Here is a 15,420-nt window from a genome sequence, read left to right as displayed (position 1 = left end):
GGGAATAACATATATTATTTAAAAATCACGTAAAAAGTACTATAAATCAGAATAATTAACAGTTTAGTATATCTAAAAATCATATTCAATATTTAATTGACTCTCCAAATTCTATTTGTGTCACATAAATTAAAATAAATATATATATGTTGAGCCCATGCCAACACATGACTCCAATGTCTAGTATACATATAAAAATTATGGTGGCCAATCTGCTATCGAGTATATTTTCTCTTTGAAATGAAATAAATCCTTTTAAATTAATTTATCCCAATCAAACATTTTCTAATGTTGAATTTTCTACATATATTTTCTCACATAGCCAACTATACATTACATTTTCAAAAATGGTAGCAACATTGAAAACAAGATTCCCGAGCAACAACCGAATCAAATGAAACGGACATACATGAGAAATATGATCTATAATGAAATATTTGGTCAAATTTGTTTCATGGCATATGTTTGTACCTTAATAAACAAAAGATATAAAAAAAAAATATGTATCTAATCAAACTTTGATTGATCACTAATTGGAAATTTAGATAATATTCAATTATCTTAATCATGACAAATTAAACAAGGCATCATATGATAATCCATATTGATTATTCGCAGTAATCATAAGTCATAACGAGTCATTTTAATATATTGTTGCTTCGGGAGCAATAGGCCAAAAAATTAGAGAAGACCCTTTGTCATATTTAGCAATTATTAATATATGTGAAATTAATATAAGTATTCCTTTCCAGAATGTTATTCTTTATACAATGAATCAAATTTTCCCAATTTCAATTAACAAAAATAGCATATATGAAGAAAATATTAACCTTAAGTGGTAAAACTCTTAATACAACAGCTTGATCACACGTAGAACAATATACTTATTTTAACTCAACCAACTATTGATGCCAAGAAATTGTGCCAATACAAAATTATTGTAATGATATTACTACCTCACACTAGCCAAACTAAAGTAAATTAGAAACATACCTCATTCTATGTTCATAATGCAATTATAAAATGAATTCCGGACCGAAACATGAAGTTTCAAATATTCACGGTAGAAGAGATTAAACTATAACTCGGAACTCAAAGATTAGAGATTGTTGCTATTGTAAAATCAAACTATAAGTGTAACAATATTAGAAGATGAGAGCAATAGAAATTAGAGTTTTTCTTATTTAATTTCTTCCAAATCTTCAAATATAATATCCATCACCTATTTATACTAATACAAGAGGGTAGGTCTAAGATTGTCTTAAACATGGCATTAACCTTTGGAGAATATGGGGTGTGAGAGATCAATGAGGAAGTACGGAAGTGTTGCTATTACAACACATAATGATGATATTACATCTTGAAGTTATGGCACATCCACATTAATATAATAAATTTACAACACTCTACAATATTCTTTTTTTGTGGTTTATTGTTTCATAACAAAACCAACATAGATAGGGGATTTTCATCAAGAAACATGGGAGAGGTTAATATTATATTGAGACAAAAAAATAAACTTGGCAAATTAAGTTTCAAAAAGAAAGAGAAGTAAGTCGATGCATGTAGTTTCGGAACCAGAAAAGAATGATGACCAATAATTCAGGAACCACCATCATTCTGACTTTTTCTCTCTCTTCTTCTCTTCTTTGTCCTTTGGTGGGGAAACTAGCAAATTGAAAGTCCAAACAGCCAACAAAGTTGCTTGTATTGGAGCAAGCCAATAAACATGTATATGCTCCTTAGTAATATGATCACCCCGTGCATAAGCCCACCCCATCACCTACAAAATGTATTTTACTCAATATCTATCATGTCCATACAGAAACTTCACCTTATAAAAACATATACTTTATAGCACAAGGAAGTACTTACAGAAGCTGGATTCATGCATCCACCTGTTAGATCAGAACCAAGAATGTGAAGAGTCAGTTTGGACAGACTGGATATCCATGTCTTCATGATAGTACTCGCATGACTTTTTCTGGAAAGTCCAAGTGAAATGATAACAATTGCAAATGTCAAACATCCTTCTGTCAATGCACCTCGGTGGATGTCAATGCTCAAACGAGGTCCACGTCCTATATTTGGAAATGCCGTGATGATGAGTCTAACCCCAGTAATTGAACCAAAGACCTTAGAAGCAATAAGATGGGGGAATTGCACATCAGAAGAAACACTCAACTATAATAAGCTTTACTAGGAAAAATAAGAATAATCTTTTAGCTGATTCTGACAGGCAAGATAAGTTTAAAAAAAAAAAACATCGAGTCACAATGTCATTGCCCAATTTTGACTGCAAAGTATATGGTGAGTAACTTCAGAATATGACTGACAACCAATTGACACAAGTCTTTTAAAACTAATAACGCATGTGTTGAAAAAATTAGGAAAGGAAAAGCGCTCTGAATCACTCAAATTCTTTCTTGAAGACAAGTAGGGGAAATCATTCTTTCTTACTTCACTCCACTTGCTTTCTCAATCAATGATTCACTTGGAAGACAAGTGGATTTCTACCAACTTGACTTACATTTTGGCTTATCAAAAATGAATATAATATCTAGATATTTATAGGACTATACTAAGCATGTATCTATTTAGTACGTGTATCATCATTATTCATTCCTCTTTTCCTCAAATAAATGAATTCAACGATACATGTATCCTTATATTAATATCCTAAATACATCAACTAACTAATCCATGTATGACACAAATCAAAAACTCTATTCTTCTTCCGAGACAAGGTTCACATTTCAACAGACTTATCAATAAGCTAACCTCATCTTTCTACTATCCATTTAGTCACCCACAAGACATAATCTAATATGGAAAAAGTCTAAGCATCCAATCTGCTCAACACAAAACTTTAAGACAAGAGTAGAGTGGTAAAAGACCCTAATATTCGAAACACTTACACAATCCATGTGAGACAACTAAATAATTCAACACCCGCTCTCACATCCTTATGGTTAGATTACAAGTGTGGGAATGAAATTCTTAAAATTTGGCTCTGATATCATGTGAGGGAACTAGAACATCTAATACAAAAGTTGAAGCAATTAATAGGACGGTGTAAGACCTTTACAAACCCCTTTGTCAAGATCCAATTTAAGACCGTGACCGGGGCTAAGGGGGAGAGTCCCAAAGCAAGCCTTACCAAAATTCTATAGAAAATCGGACCGAGTTTCATCTATTTTTGGGCCTATCCAAAAAATTTCCTTTCTCGGAATCAACAACACAGCTAACAACAACTCTAAAACAAGACACCATATCCATCAATAAACCAATCGTCACACAATAATGCCAATTCATCTCCAAATACGAAAAGAAGTTTAAACTGACCACAAGTCTATGATAATGAAAGGAACTCATGACTCATATAAATGAATGACCTATGGAGCAATTCTAAGAATTTAAAGAAAGGTCCAAAATAAATGAATATCTTGATGCCACGCGAACAAGTGCGGGCTCACCATGGATTGCCAACTCATTAGCTCTAGCTAATGAAATCCTCGCCAACGTCACATGTGTTCTCTGTAAAAAAATTTAGTGAGGAGTGAGACACTAGCTCAGTGAGTAATAAAACTTAACCACAACCGTTTTAATGAGGGGCAAGTCAGAAAACATGCTAATATAATAATCAAAATCATGTAATTAATGCCCTTTCAGAAAAACGATGACAATATTCCATCTTATTTGTCTCATATAAGCAAAATCAATGTAAACATTTAATATTAAACTCAGGATAACACTTCCATGTAAAAATTTTGAATTTGGGAGATTCCAAGAATAAATCATGTAATCGGTGTGGCCTTCTTCTTTAAGAAGTAACCAATAACAATGAACTCATAAAGGACTCAAATATTCATATCAGTAGATCCCTACTTGAGGGATATCGATAACGGTATGCTAGTTCTATCTTTCCACTAGCGAGGGCTATATCAATAATTTGTAAATACAAGGTGCACCAGGTCTAACGAATCCGCCGTTAGCTATGGGATCCATCAAGGTCTACTCCCATATATGCTTTTTCTTTAATAACAGTAGAAGGATTTCCAAAATAGTTCAAGGCATTTAAGTTCTAATCGAATCATATTATATAAAAATTTAACGAAAAATACATGTCAAAATATTATTTTTCAAGCAAATGTTAAATCCTTTCGATAACAGTAATCATGTCTCAGTTCTCAATAAACATGTCTTATAATAACAAGTTCATCTCAAATAACAATTCCGGTATCATATCAAGTAAAAGACTTGTCCCACATGTAAAATTGAAGCATTTGGTAATGCATTCACTTTATCAATCATGTATAAATCATGAAAGTTATAAAACACAAATTGTGGTAATATTACGTTGAACAAAAAACTTGGAATCGTGGACATTATTTGGCAATTAAAGGGGTTACAAATATCGCAACAAAATAGAAGTGACTGGATCACTGCAAAGAAGGTACTAGGTGGCAGTCCCCTGAGGAATAGAAATGGTAAAGTTAGAAAAAAAATATGAACCTTATGGAGGATAGGGTATTGATAACTTTCCTGCAACCAACACGTCCATCAGGCAAGTTCACAAGGACTTACATCACACAAAGGTTGCAGGTGCCAGAGCAATATATGAGAGTCATCAAGATGTTGTACGGAAAATAGTACCATGGGTAATGGGAAGAGAAATTGGAAAAGTTACAACATGTCTGGCTACTGCAACAATATTCAAAATTATGCATCATTGATGTCCCAGTGCACCATAACCTACCCATCATTTAAAGTTGCCACATCTTCCACCGAAACCTCAAAACTATTTCCTCCCTTTTCACTTGAACCAAACAAAAATGCCTGTTTAAAATTGTGGTGTTTCCGGTGCATATTATAAATTTTTCATTGGAAAGTATCAATACAAAAATTAGTTTCCAATGTTTGGAACGTTTATAAAAGAGATAATGATCAAAAATACACCTAAATTATTACTCTTTTCATGAGCTTCCCATCTCAACTATAAGTTATTCCCTTTTCCTACCTGAACTGTTACCATACAACAACAACATACCCAGTGGAATCCCACAAGTGGAATCTGGGGAGGGTAGGATGTACGCAGACCTTACCATTACTTCATGGAGATAGAGAGGTTGTTTCCGAAAGACCCTCGGTGAACTATTACCATACATGTATTAAAAAAAACACCAATTTGATTGGATGGTGATAATTCAAATAGAAAAAGGAAACAACTAATAGTTGGCTTATTCAGCTTCGAGGAGTCTTTTATTTAATACATAGATGGTGATAATTCAAGTAGAAAAAGGAAACAACCGATCTCGCGAAAAAGTGATAGTTCATGTATGTTTTGACTATTAACTCTTTATAGAAACTACAACAACAACTTACCCAGTGTAGTCTTACACAGTAGGGTCTAGGGAGGGTAAAATATACGCAAACCTTACATCTACCTCAAAGGTAAGGGAGAGAGGCTGTTTCAGATAGACCCTCTGCTCAAGGCAAAAACAATCTAGGAAAAGATATAATGACAGTACAATATACAATAGATAGTAACAAAACAATAATTAGGAACAGAACAGTATGACAACAAAATACTACTACAAACAAACTACACAAAATAATAGATAGTCATAGAAATCAACGAACAAGAAACTACAAGAGTAGTCCTACGACTACCAGTAAGTGCAATAAAATAAAGCATTCCTACCTACTAGTATGGACACACTCCTATCTACAAACCTTCTATCCTAATTCGTGTCTTCCACACCTTCATATCTAAGGTCATGTCCTCGATAAGCTGTTACAGCGTCATATCCTGTCTTATCACCTCTTCTCGGTACTTCTTAGGTCTACCTCTACCTTTTCTGAATCCATCCATAACCAACCTCTCACACATCCACACTGGATCATCCGAACATCTCTTCATCACATGTCCAAACCATCTCAACCTTACTTCCCGCATCTTGTCTTCCACCAAAGTTACCCCCAACTTGTCTCGTATATCCTCATTTTTAATTACCTCTCCTAGTATACCCACACATCCATCGCAACATTTGCATCTCCACTACTTTCATCCTCTGAAGGTAAAAGTTCTCGAATGGCCAACACTCCGCATGATACAACATAGCTGGTCTAACAACCAATCTATAGAATTTACCTCTGAGTCCAAGTGGCACATTCTTATCACACAAGACTCCAGATGCAATCCTCTATTTCGTCCACCCAGCACCAATATGGTGGGTGACATCCTTTTCAATCTCTCCATTACCTTGGATAATTGACCCAGATACTTGAAACTCCCTGTCTTTTGGATGACCTGTGTATCAAGCCTAACTTCCACATCAGCGTCATGTGTCACATCACTGAACTTGCACTCAAAGAATTTAGTGTTCATCGTGCTCAACCTGAACCATTTAGATTCCAGAGTCTGCCTCCAAACTTCTAACTTAGCATTTACTCCATTGCGAGTCTCATCAATCAAAACTACGTCATCTGCAAATAACATACACCATGGCACCTCACCTTGAATATGAGCCCTGATGCAACCCTATCAACACGGGAAAGTGCTCTGATATAATTAACAAAATGCCAAATAGATGGTGAGATAATATTTCATTAAATGGAGGTGAACATGTTATTTTCATTGATCTCAAACTTCATCATTAACGATGTTTTTGTACATACGTTTGAACTTAAATAGACGAAGCCTTCCAAACAAAGAAGTTAAGATTTACGCATGCGTTAAGTTGATGCTTAAGTACAGATCTGTCGTACATAGTTAGAAAATATACTTTTAGTTAATCCAATTTACATAACCATTTGTCCTAGAGAATTGAATAGTACAACACCGGAAGTTCTTTATCCATACCACCCAGGTATGGACTCCCGACCCAACAAACTCAGGAAATGAAACTTTAAACCATGCTTCTAAACCAATTTAACATTCTGTTAAAACAATTAGTAACTTCAAACTTCAGAACTTTTTGCAGCAGAGTACAACGAAACTAATTGCAGAACGATAAACACTCCACTGCTCACCAAAATACCAACCCCACCCTTTGTGCAAGGGACTCAGCTAGTTTGGTCAGCAAAAAATCACTCTAATGGCATTTATTTACGTAAGCTGTTCCAACAGCCGCCAAGGTGAGCGTGTAAATTACCATCTTAGGGTCCACATATCAAGCTAGGGTAGCTTATTGATGAGATCATTGAAATGAAAAACACTAATTACCAGGATGTTGGGGGAGCCGTTCCTTTAGATAGTCTCCCTTGGTTGAGATTCATGATTTGCTAGCATACTTGTCGAAACCAAACGGCATTGTGGTGAGACGCCCTATACTTCTTAGGCTCAAGGTCGGAGTAACATGAGGTACACATGGTGGTGAATGTTATGTCAGTTACTGGATTATCCCACGAAAGAAATATGGTATGTTTATTTAAAGTCTAAGCTTGATTTAAATGTTTTTTTGAGAAAGTAGCTTGATTTAAATGTTCTCATTGAAATGGAATCTATCTTGACTCATGATTTGTTGTCACATTGTTATTTATATTGTATTGCATTTTTCCATATATGAGTTTCTCTTCATGCGAGTAGTATTTCATATGTACTCACGTATCTTTTGTCATCTTTTGTCATGGATGATGCCTCTTTATTGTGGATTCAGGTACGGAATTTCAAGGAGGCACAGATCTTTGCTAGGCACTCCGCTCTCTCTCTTGATTTTGGTGAGTCTCATTTACTACCTGGCACCTTTCCTCATGACGTGAACTCTTATAGTTTTGGGTATAGCCGGGTCTTGTCCCAATATTTCTTCTAAAGATGCAAGTCATAGAGGTTCCATATATGTTATTGTCATGACGTGTCTCATTTTGCTATTCCCGGATGTGGCTTTGTATGGCTTTTATGAATAGGCTTTTTTTTGGATTATAACTTGACACTTATTGAAAGTGCAAATGTTTTATGAAATGATTTCTCTTCCGCTTTTACTAATAAGTCATATTTATGAAGAATGTAAAGTGGTATGTTGGGTCAAGTAAGGCACCGAGTGCCAGTCAAGCCCTCCAAGGATTTGGGGCATGCCGACTTTGGTATATGGGAGGTAGGATCCATTCTTTCTAAACCACTGAAGGATTAATATTTCACTCTATTCAAAGACACACATATATAGTCAGCATGACTTCCCTTGCATTCCTTGCTTTCAGTCATCTCTACTCTTTCTTGCACCACACATATCAATTGTCTCTATTGTACCCCATTTCCCCACCGCATGAGGCTTCTATATTATCCTTTTTCACTAGGAAATGAATTTTTATTGTTGGTTTTTTTATATCTTTTGAAACTCGAATAATAATAGTTGATAACCCGTTTGGCAGTCTACTTTCAATAACCTTGTCTAACATAAAGCACAATAATCCTTCTATGTGCTTCCAAAACGTTTTCATGGTCCTCTCATGAAAGGCTTAACACCAATCTAGAATCAAGAAACCTTACAAATTCATAAACCTTAATTGTTGCATTAGGTGTATGCAGAGCAATGAAATTCAACTCATTCAAATTTGTCTTTTATGCTAATTTTTGCCAAAAGAGTCTAAATTGTTCAGGATATCTTATTCCATTTCCTCATCAAAATTTTAGGCTTGGCTATGTAAGAAACGTCATGTTTCTATGAAGAGGGCTTTCCTTGTGATACAATGATGCATCTTGGTGGTGTGCCTTGCTGGAACTTTTCAAGACCAGTTCCTTCAGAACATTTATGTGATAGATTGGTTTTGTAGTCATCTATTTGGAATAAGGTTATAGGTCTTTTTCTATATATCCATTTGATGATCTCGGTGGGATTGAAAATCCATCCACTTATTCATCTTGTAGAACTTGAGTCCTAGTCCTCTTCCTTATACTTTCCCTATTCAAACTACTAGAACAACAACATACCCAGTGTAATCTCTCAAATGGAGTCTGAGGAGAGTGGTGTGTATGCAGACTTTACCTACCTTGTAAAGGTAGAGAAGTTGTTTTCTGGTAGACCCTCAGCTCAAGTAAAGCATATAAAAGAATGTTCGAAAAGGAAATATAGTAGCGAAGGAAATGCGGTAATAAATGTCATTGTGCCCAAAATGATGGAAAAAAAACAGATCAACAAGTAATACGATGACCGGAACTAAGGAAAGTAATAAAATCAAAGAATAAGATATTAGGAGACTAGTAATACTAATACTAATAAGAAACTAAGCAAATGCTAGACTACCTACTAATTTTCTACTCTAATCCTTTTATCTAGGTCATGTCCTCGGTAAGTTATAAGTGTGTCATGTCATGATTAATGACCTATCCCAATACTTCTTCGGCTTACCCTACCTCTCCTCAAAACCACCATAGTCAACCTCTCACACCTCCTCACTAGGACATTTGGACATCTCTTTTTCACATGCCCGAACCATCTCAGTCACGCTTCCCTCATCTTGTCTCTCCTAATATGTCCACACATCCATCTTAGCATCCTCATTTTCACTACTTTCATCTTTTGGACATGCGAGTTCTTAATCGGCTAAAACTCTACCCCATACAACATAGATGGTCTAATAGTCACGTTAAAACTTACCTTTAAGTCTTGGTAGCACATTATTATCACATAACACACTGGATGTGAGCCAACATTTCATCCACCCCACTCAAGTACAATGTCTAACATCATCGTCAATCTCTCCATTTCCTTGAATTATAGATACAAGGTACTTGAAACTTTCTCTCTTGAAAATGACACGTATACCAATCTTCACTGCCACATCTGCCTCATGACTTACGTCACTGAACTTGCACTCCAAGTACTTTGTCTTAGTCTTGCTCAAACTGAACTCTTTAGACTTCAAGGTTTGTCTCTAAACCTCAACCTTATAGTTAACTCCGCGCGAGTCTTGTTAATCAATACAGTGTCATCTACAAATAGAATGCACCATGGCACCTCCCCTTGGATATGTTGCTTTTGTTAATCCATCACCAAGGCAAATAGAATGGACTATGATTTGATCCTTGGTGTAACCCCATCACGACAAGGAAGCAGTTTGAGTCTCCTTCCATTGTCCTCACTCGGGTCTTCGCTCACTTGTACATCTCCTTAATTGCCCTAATGTAAGATACATGTATGCCAACATCTTCCTAGAATTTCCCCTAGGGTCTTTTTCACATATTTTATCTAATTCAATGAACACCAAATGTTAGTCCCTCTTCCTCCTCCTATATTGTTCAACTAATCTCCTCACGAGATGAATAGCTTTTGTAGTCAACCGAGCTAGTATGAATCCAAATTTGGCTTTTAGTAATCGACACACTCCTCCTTATCCATATCTCTACCACCTCTCCTGAACTTTCATAGTATGTGCTAGCTTGATACCCCTATAAGTGTTGCAATTCTGAATATCATTCTTGTTTTTGTACAATGGGATCATTGACTTCCACCTCTATTCTATGTTGCACAAATTTTTCACTTTCAATGTTGCATCCGTGTTGGATTCTCCAAAAGTAGTGTATTTTGGAGAATCTGACATGCACCCGTTGACATTTTTGAAGAGTCCAAGCAACATAGCATCTATTCTTTAGGCATTTTTGACATCCTAAAAATGACTTTAAACAACCTAGTGCTTTCTAAAATTCCACTAGGATCGCTTGCCCAATCACCCTCGCCCTCCTCATCTCATGAATAGTCTCCTTAACCTCTTCAAACCATATAATCCTACAACCAAAGTCACAACAACTATAAAAGTGTTATAAATTCCCCAGCACAATATCCTCCCCCTCTTCATTTAAGAATTGATGGAAGTATGCATGCCATCTTTGTCTAATGTTTCCACCAATACTTTGTCTTCCTTGTCTTTGATGCACTTCAATTGGTCCAGGTCTCGAACACTCCACTCCCTCGCCTTGGCGAGCCTATACATCTTTTTGTCCCCGGCTAATACTGCAGTTCTTCATACAAGCGTTCAAAAGCTTTTGTATTAGTTATTACTACTAACTTCTTCTCTGCCTTATACCTCTCCTTATATGCCCTCACTCCTCCTCGTCTTTGCTCTCCATCCTTTCCATCTAAGCAACCTTCCTGGCTTTCACTTTCCCTTGAACTACTCTATGCCACCATCAATCCCCATAATGTCCACCAGCTTAGCCCTTAAGACACCAGCATCTCTCTAGCTACTACCCTAATGAAATGATTTCCTATCCCAAATACAATTTGCATCCCCATTACTCCTATAAGCCCTAATCGTCATCAACTTCTCCCCCATCTCTTGAGCTCTGGTAGTAATCCACACCATTTGATCCTCGGTATGCCATACAAAGTCGTCTTCTACCTCTTGATTCCCAGTAAACTGAAGAAGAACTAATGGAAGGTGATTAGTATGGATATGAAATAACTTCAACTTCCTAAGAACATTGACCCTAGATAGGAAGATGTGGAAGTCGAAGATCAGGGTAGAAGGTTAGTAGGTAGTGAGTGTTGTAGTCCTTTAGGTGGAAGAAGCAGGGGGCTAGCCATCTCGTTGCAACCTTATTAGTAGTAGTATCTACTAATCACTTAGTTTCTTATCCCTTAATATATTTTACGATTTGTTGCTTCATTTGCTATCTTTAGATTTTGTTGTCATATTTTTCTTGCAACCCTGCTTCGAATACATTCTCGTTAGAGCCAAGGATCTATCTAAATCTCTATGCCCTGCAAAGGTAGGGATAAGGTCTGTGTACATATTACCCTCCCCAAACCCACTTGTGGGACTACACTGGTATGTTGTTATTGTTGGTCGAATCTCTTTCAAGATAACACGTGATGCTATCCATCATTGACTACAAATAAACTTTTGCCTCATGTGAGCAATAAAGACTCGAGAAATATTATTGAATTGTGAATCAACATTATTACACCGAGCCCCATCTACAGACACTACATCACAATAATTTTCCACGTAGGATAATATATAAAAATCTTGTTCCTATTCTAATACTCTTGCTCAAGATGATGCATACAAGTCATATATACCAAGCTTATTACAAATGTAACTCATATGAGGACCAACGAGGGACTTGGTGAAAATATTTGCAAGTTGATGACAACTTCACAAATTTTGTAACAATCTCTGGAGTGTATTTTTTCTCTGAAAAAGTGACAATCTCAATGTGCTTAATCCTCTCATAAATATCGGATTTGATGGGATGTTTATCACGCATAAGTTTCATCTGATTGATTTCTCCAAATTTTATCTCTCTAAGCAACTATTTAATCAAAACAAGCTCACAAGTTGCTACAACCATTGGTCGATATTCTGCTTTTGCACTAAATCGAGCAACCACACTTTATTTCTTAATATTTTCGGACACCAAATTACCTCCTAAAACACAATATCTGAGTATATAGAACATCTATCAAAAGGTGATCCAGCTCAATCACCGTCGGTATATCCAATGATTTGCTCATGTCCTCTATCCTCGAAGAATAGTCCTTTTCCTAGATACGACTTTATATCTCTTCGAAGATGCAATCCTCTGATTCTTCTCCACACGAACATCGGTTCAAGGGCTCTCAAGAGCTTGATCTTAATGGACTTCATATTTGATTCAAGAAGTGGATTTTAATTTGATGTGTGTCAATAACAATTTGATGACCATCATGAACAAGAATTTGAGATCCAACTATGATGAACGAAAGATTTGAGACCGGCAGCTTGGATTCTTCACTTGCACTTTGTTGTTTGATTTTATTACAACAACAAATTCAGTATAATCCCACCATGTGGGGTCTGGGGAGGGCAGAGTATTCGCAGACCTAACCCCCACCTTGGAAGGTAGGGCGGTTGTTTCCGAAAGACTCTCGGCTCAAGAGAGGAAAACAAGATAAAAGATCAGATAGGGACAAGCATATCGAAAACACGATGAAAACAAGGAATAGCAAAAGTGGGAAAATCATGATAGAGTAGTACGGAAAGAAAGAGGCATTAACTACTATAAATAAATAAGATAATCAACGTACAACGGCCCCACATCTATAAACAGCAATACAATGCAGAAATCAACTGGTAATAAACAATGAGCAGAACTATGACTACTATGGTGTAAAGATAACTCACCTAGACTTTTATCCTAATCTGAGTCCTCCACAAAAGAAATTATAGTGCGCTAATGCGCCTACTAATAGAGAAGAATAACGAGACTATGTACTAGACTTCTACCCTAATGTGGGTCATCCACACCCTCCTATCTAAGGTCATGTCCTTGATAAGCTGTAACTGCGTCATATCCTATCTAATCACCTCTCCCCAATATTTCTTCGGCTTACCCCTACCTCTCCTGAAACCATCCATGGCCAACCTCTCACACCTCCTCACTGGAGCATCTGTGTCTCTCCTCTTCACATGTCCAAACCATCTTAGTCGTATTTTTCGCATCTTGTCTTCCACCGAGGTCACTCCTACCTTGTCCCGAATAGCCTCATTTCTAATCCTGTCGCTCCTGATATGCCCACACATCCATCTCAACATTCTCATCTCAGCTACTTTCATCTTTTGAATGTGAGAGACCTTAACTGGCCAACACTCCGCCCCATATAACATAGCCGGTCTAACCACCACTTTGTAGAACTTGTCCTTAAGTTGTGATGGCACCTTTTTGTCACATAGCACACCGGAAGCGAGCCTCCATTTCATCCATCCTGACCCAATACGATGTGTGACATCATCGTCAATCTCCCCGCTGCCTTGCATGATAGACCCAAGGTACTTGAAACTACTTTTCTTTTGGATGGCCTGGTCACCAAGCCTAACTTCCACGCCAACATCCTGAGGTGTCTCACTGCACTTGCACTCTAGGTACTCTGTCTTGGTCCTACTCAGCTTAAAACCTTTAGACTCCAAGGTATGTCTCCAATCCTCCAGCTTGCGAGCGAAAAATTGCAGATGTAGAGGAAAACTTTATATTCTTTCTTCAGAACATCCCTCGCTTTCCTTTAACATGCTGGATGTACTTCTGATTGCCCTTTTGTCCTTATGGGAACTCCCTATTTATAGTGCTAAAATAGAAGAGTTGTGATAAAGCCAAAAGCATTTGCTTTGATTTGAATGGTCCATAGAATTACAAAGTTATCTGATAAGATTACAATTGATTGGCCAAAGTATGTCATTATTATATACTTAGCAAGCTTGTATTGGTACATGGAACTGACTTGGCATTGCTTCCACCCGCTATTTCATTTGACTTGGTGACACATCATTTAAACATGTGGACATGGGCTTTAAGATGGACTAATAGACATTTGGATCTTAGGCAAGTAAAATGATCTCATCTTTAGGAAGTCATTGACAGAGCCAACTAAAATTGGACCGTCTTAGGAACTTAAATAATCAATCTTTATTTGAGTTTGATATTTCTTGAATTTAGGAATTTATCCAAATTTAATATGAATTTTAAACCCATAAAATTTGTATGTCTGCAAGACACAACCGACGATATCCTAGTTTAGGATTTCAAACTTTAAACTTGTAAAAATATGGATGAAAGGATATTTGGAATGAATATGCACAAGGAGACCTCATTTAGAAAGAAAAAAGGAAGAACCAACCTGAGCAGGAACTCTAGCAGAAATGGTGAAGAGGAAATTGGTGAGATCTCCAGAGATGGCACCGGATAAGACTGTTAGAGGGTTGTAGGCCCCACCCTTGGTAGCTTTAACCAACGAGGCAAAGAAGAACATATTGATGACAGAAATTGCATGTTTGAGGATTTCACCTTTGAGATCATGAGCTCCATAACCTAATATTGTGTGAACAAACATCTTAATAAGCACACTTGACCAAACCCACATGAAAGACATGAGGAAATCTGAAATCAGAAGCCGCCTCCTGCTTACCACCATTTTTGCTTCTTTTAATTGATCGATAGGAGTTACAGAAGAAGGGTGTATGTGGCTGTGGTGACAGAGGTTTCAGTTTTTTGTTTTGTTTGTTTGTTTGTTTGTTTTTTGCTTATGTTGACGTCTGGGAGTCATTATTGTGGAAAAAATTTTGTATGGGTGAGGCATACCAACTCAGGAATTTTTAAATTGGTTATAATGTGATATCAACTCAGCTTTTTCTCAATCATTTTTTCTCTTTCCTCGCTTTTATCCTCCTTCTTTTTCCTCGTTTTCTGTTTCTTTTTAGTAAAAATATCTATTTTGAAAACAATTCTAGTACTACCTCAGTTGTATTTTACTTATCTACCAATAAAATTTTCTTTTGTCTGATTTATGTTAATAAATACAAAATATATATTATTTTCTTGTAATATTATATTTATCATTAAATAACTGCATAAGATACTTATAATCAATTTAAAATTTTAAAATATAATTAATTTAATAAAATAAACCTCTAATTAAATACAATTAAATTTATATATATTAAAAAGTG

The 15,420-nt window shown here is 36.3% G+C and overlaps 1 protein-coding gene across 2 annotated transcripts; it reads right to left on the bottom strand.

Annotated features, from left to right (window-relative positions):
- Positions 1 to 1,162: 1,162 nt before the first annotated feature.
- On the bottom strand, positions 1,163 to 15,060 carry LOC129882512 (probable aquaporin SIP2-1). Of its 2 annotated transcripts, XM_055956830.1 has the most exons (4): positions 14,592 to 15,060; positions 3,477 to 3,537; positions 1,876 to 2,081; positions 1,163 to 1,783 (listed from the first exon to the last, which is right to left on the bottom strand). In XM_055956830.1, exons 1-4 carry the CDS (start codon positions 14,883 to 14,885, stop codon positions 1,616 to 1,618), a joined length of 729 nt encoding a protein of 242 aa, XP_055812805.1. In that variant the 5' UTR covers positions 14,886 to 15,060; the 3' UTR covers positions 1,163 to 1,615. The 2 variants fall into 2 exon arrangements, with proteins under 2 accessions (XP_055812805.1, XP_055812806.1); XM_055956831.1 differs by lacking the exon at positions 3,477 to 3,537 and having other exon boundaries at positions 1,876 to 2,136; positions 14,592 to 15,057.
- Positions 15,061 to 15,420: the final 360 nt, after the last annotated feature.

The sequence above is a fragment of the Solanum dulcamara genome, chromosome 3 (assembly GCF_947179165.1).
Source record: "Solanum dulcamara chromosome 3, daSolDulc1.2, whole genome shotgun sequence".
In the NCBI taxonomy this organism is placed as follows: Eukaryota; Viridiplantae; Streptophyta; class Magnoliopsida; order Solanales; family Solanaceae; genus Solanum; species Solanum dulcamara.
The sequence above is the reverse complement of the archived record's forward strand: the minus strand, read 5'-3'. Positions and strand labels throughout refer to the sequence as shown.

Bases quoted from the DNA above. Each gene is read 5' to 3' on its own strand.
- LOC129882512 (XM_055956830.1), bottom strand. From the start codon at position 14,885: ATGGTGGTAAGCAGGAGGCGGCTTCTGATTTCAGATTTCCTCATGTCT. The intron at 3,538-14,591 runs GTTGGTTCTTCC...ATTTTTTTACAG, and splicing joins CTGCTAGAGTTCCTGCTCAG to AGAACACATGTGACGTTGGC. The intron at 2,082-3,476 runs GTGAGCCCGCAC...TTCCAAATATAG, and splicing joins TAATGAGTTGGCAATCCATG to GACGTGGACCTCGTTTGAGC.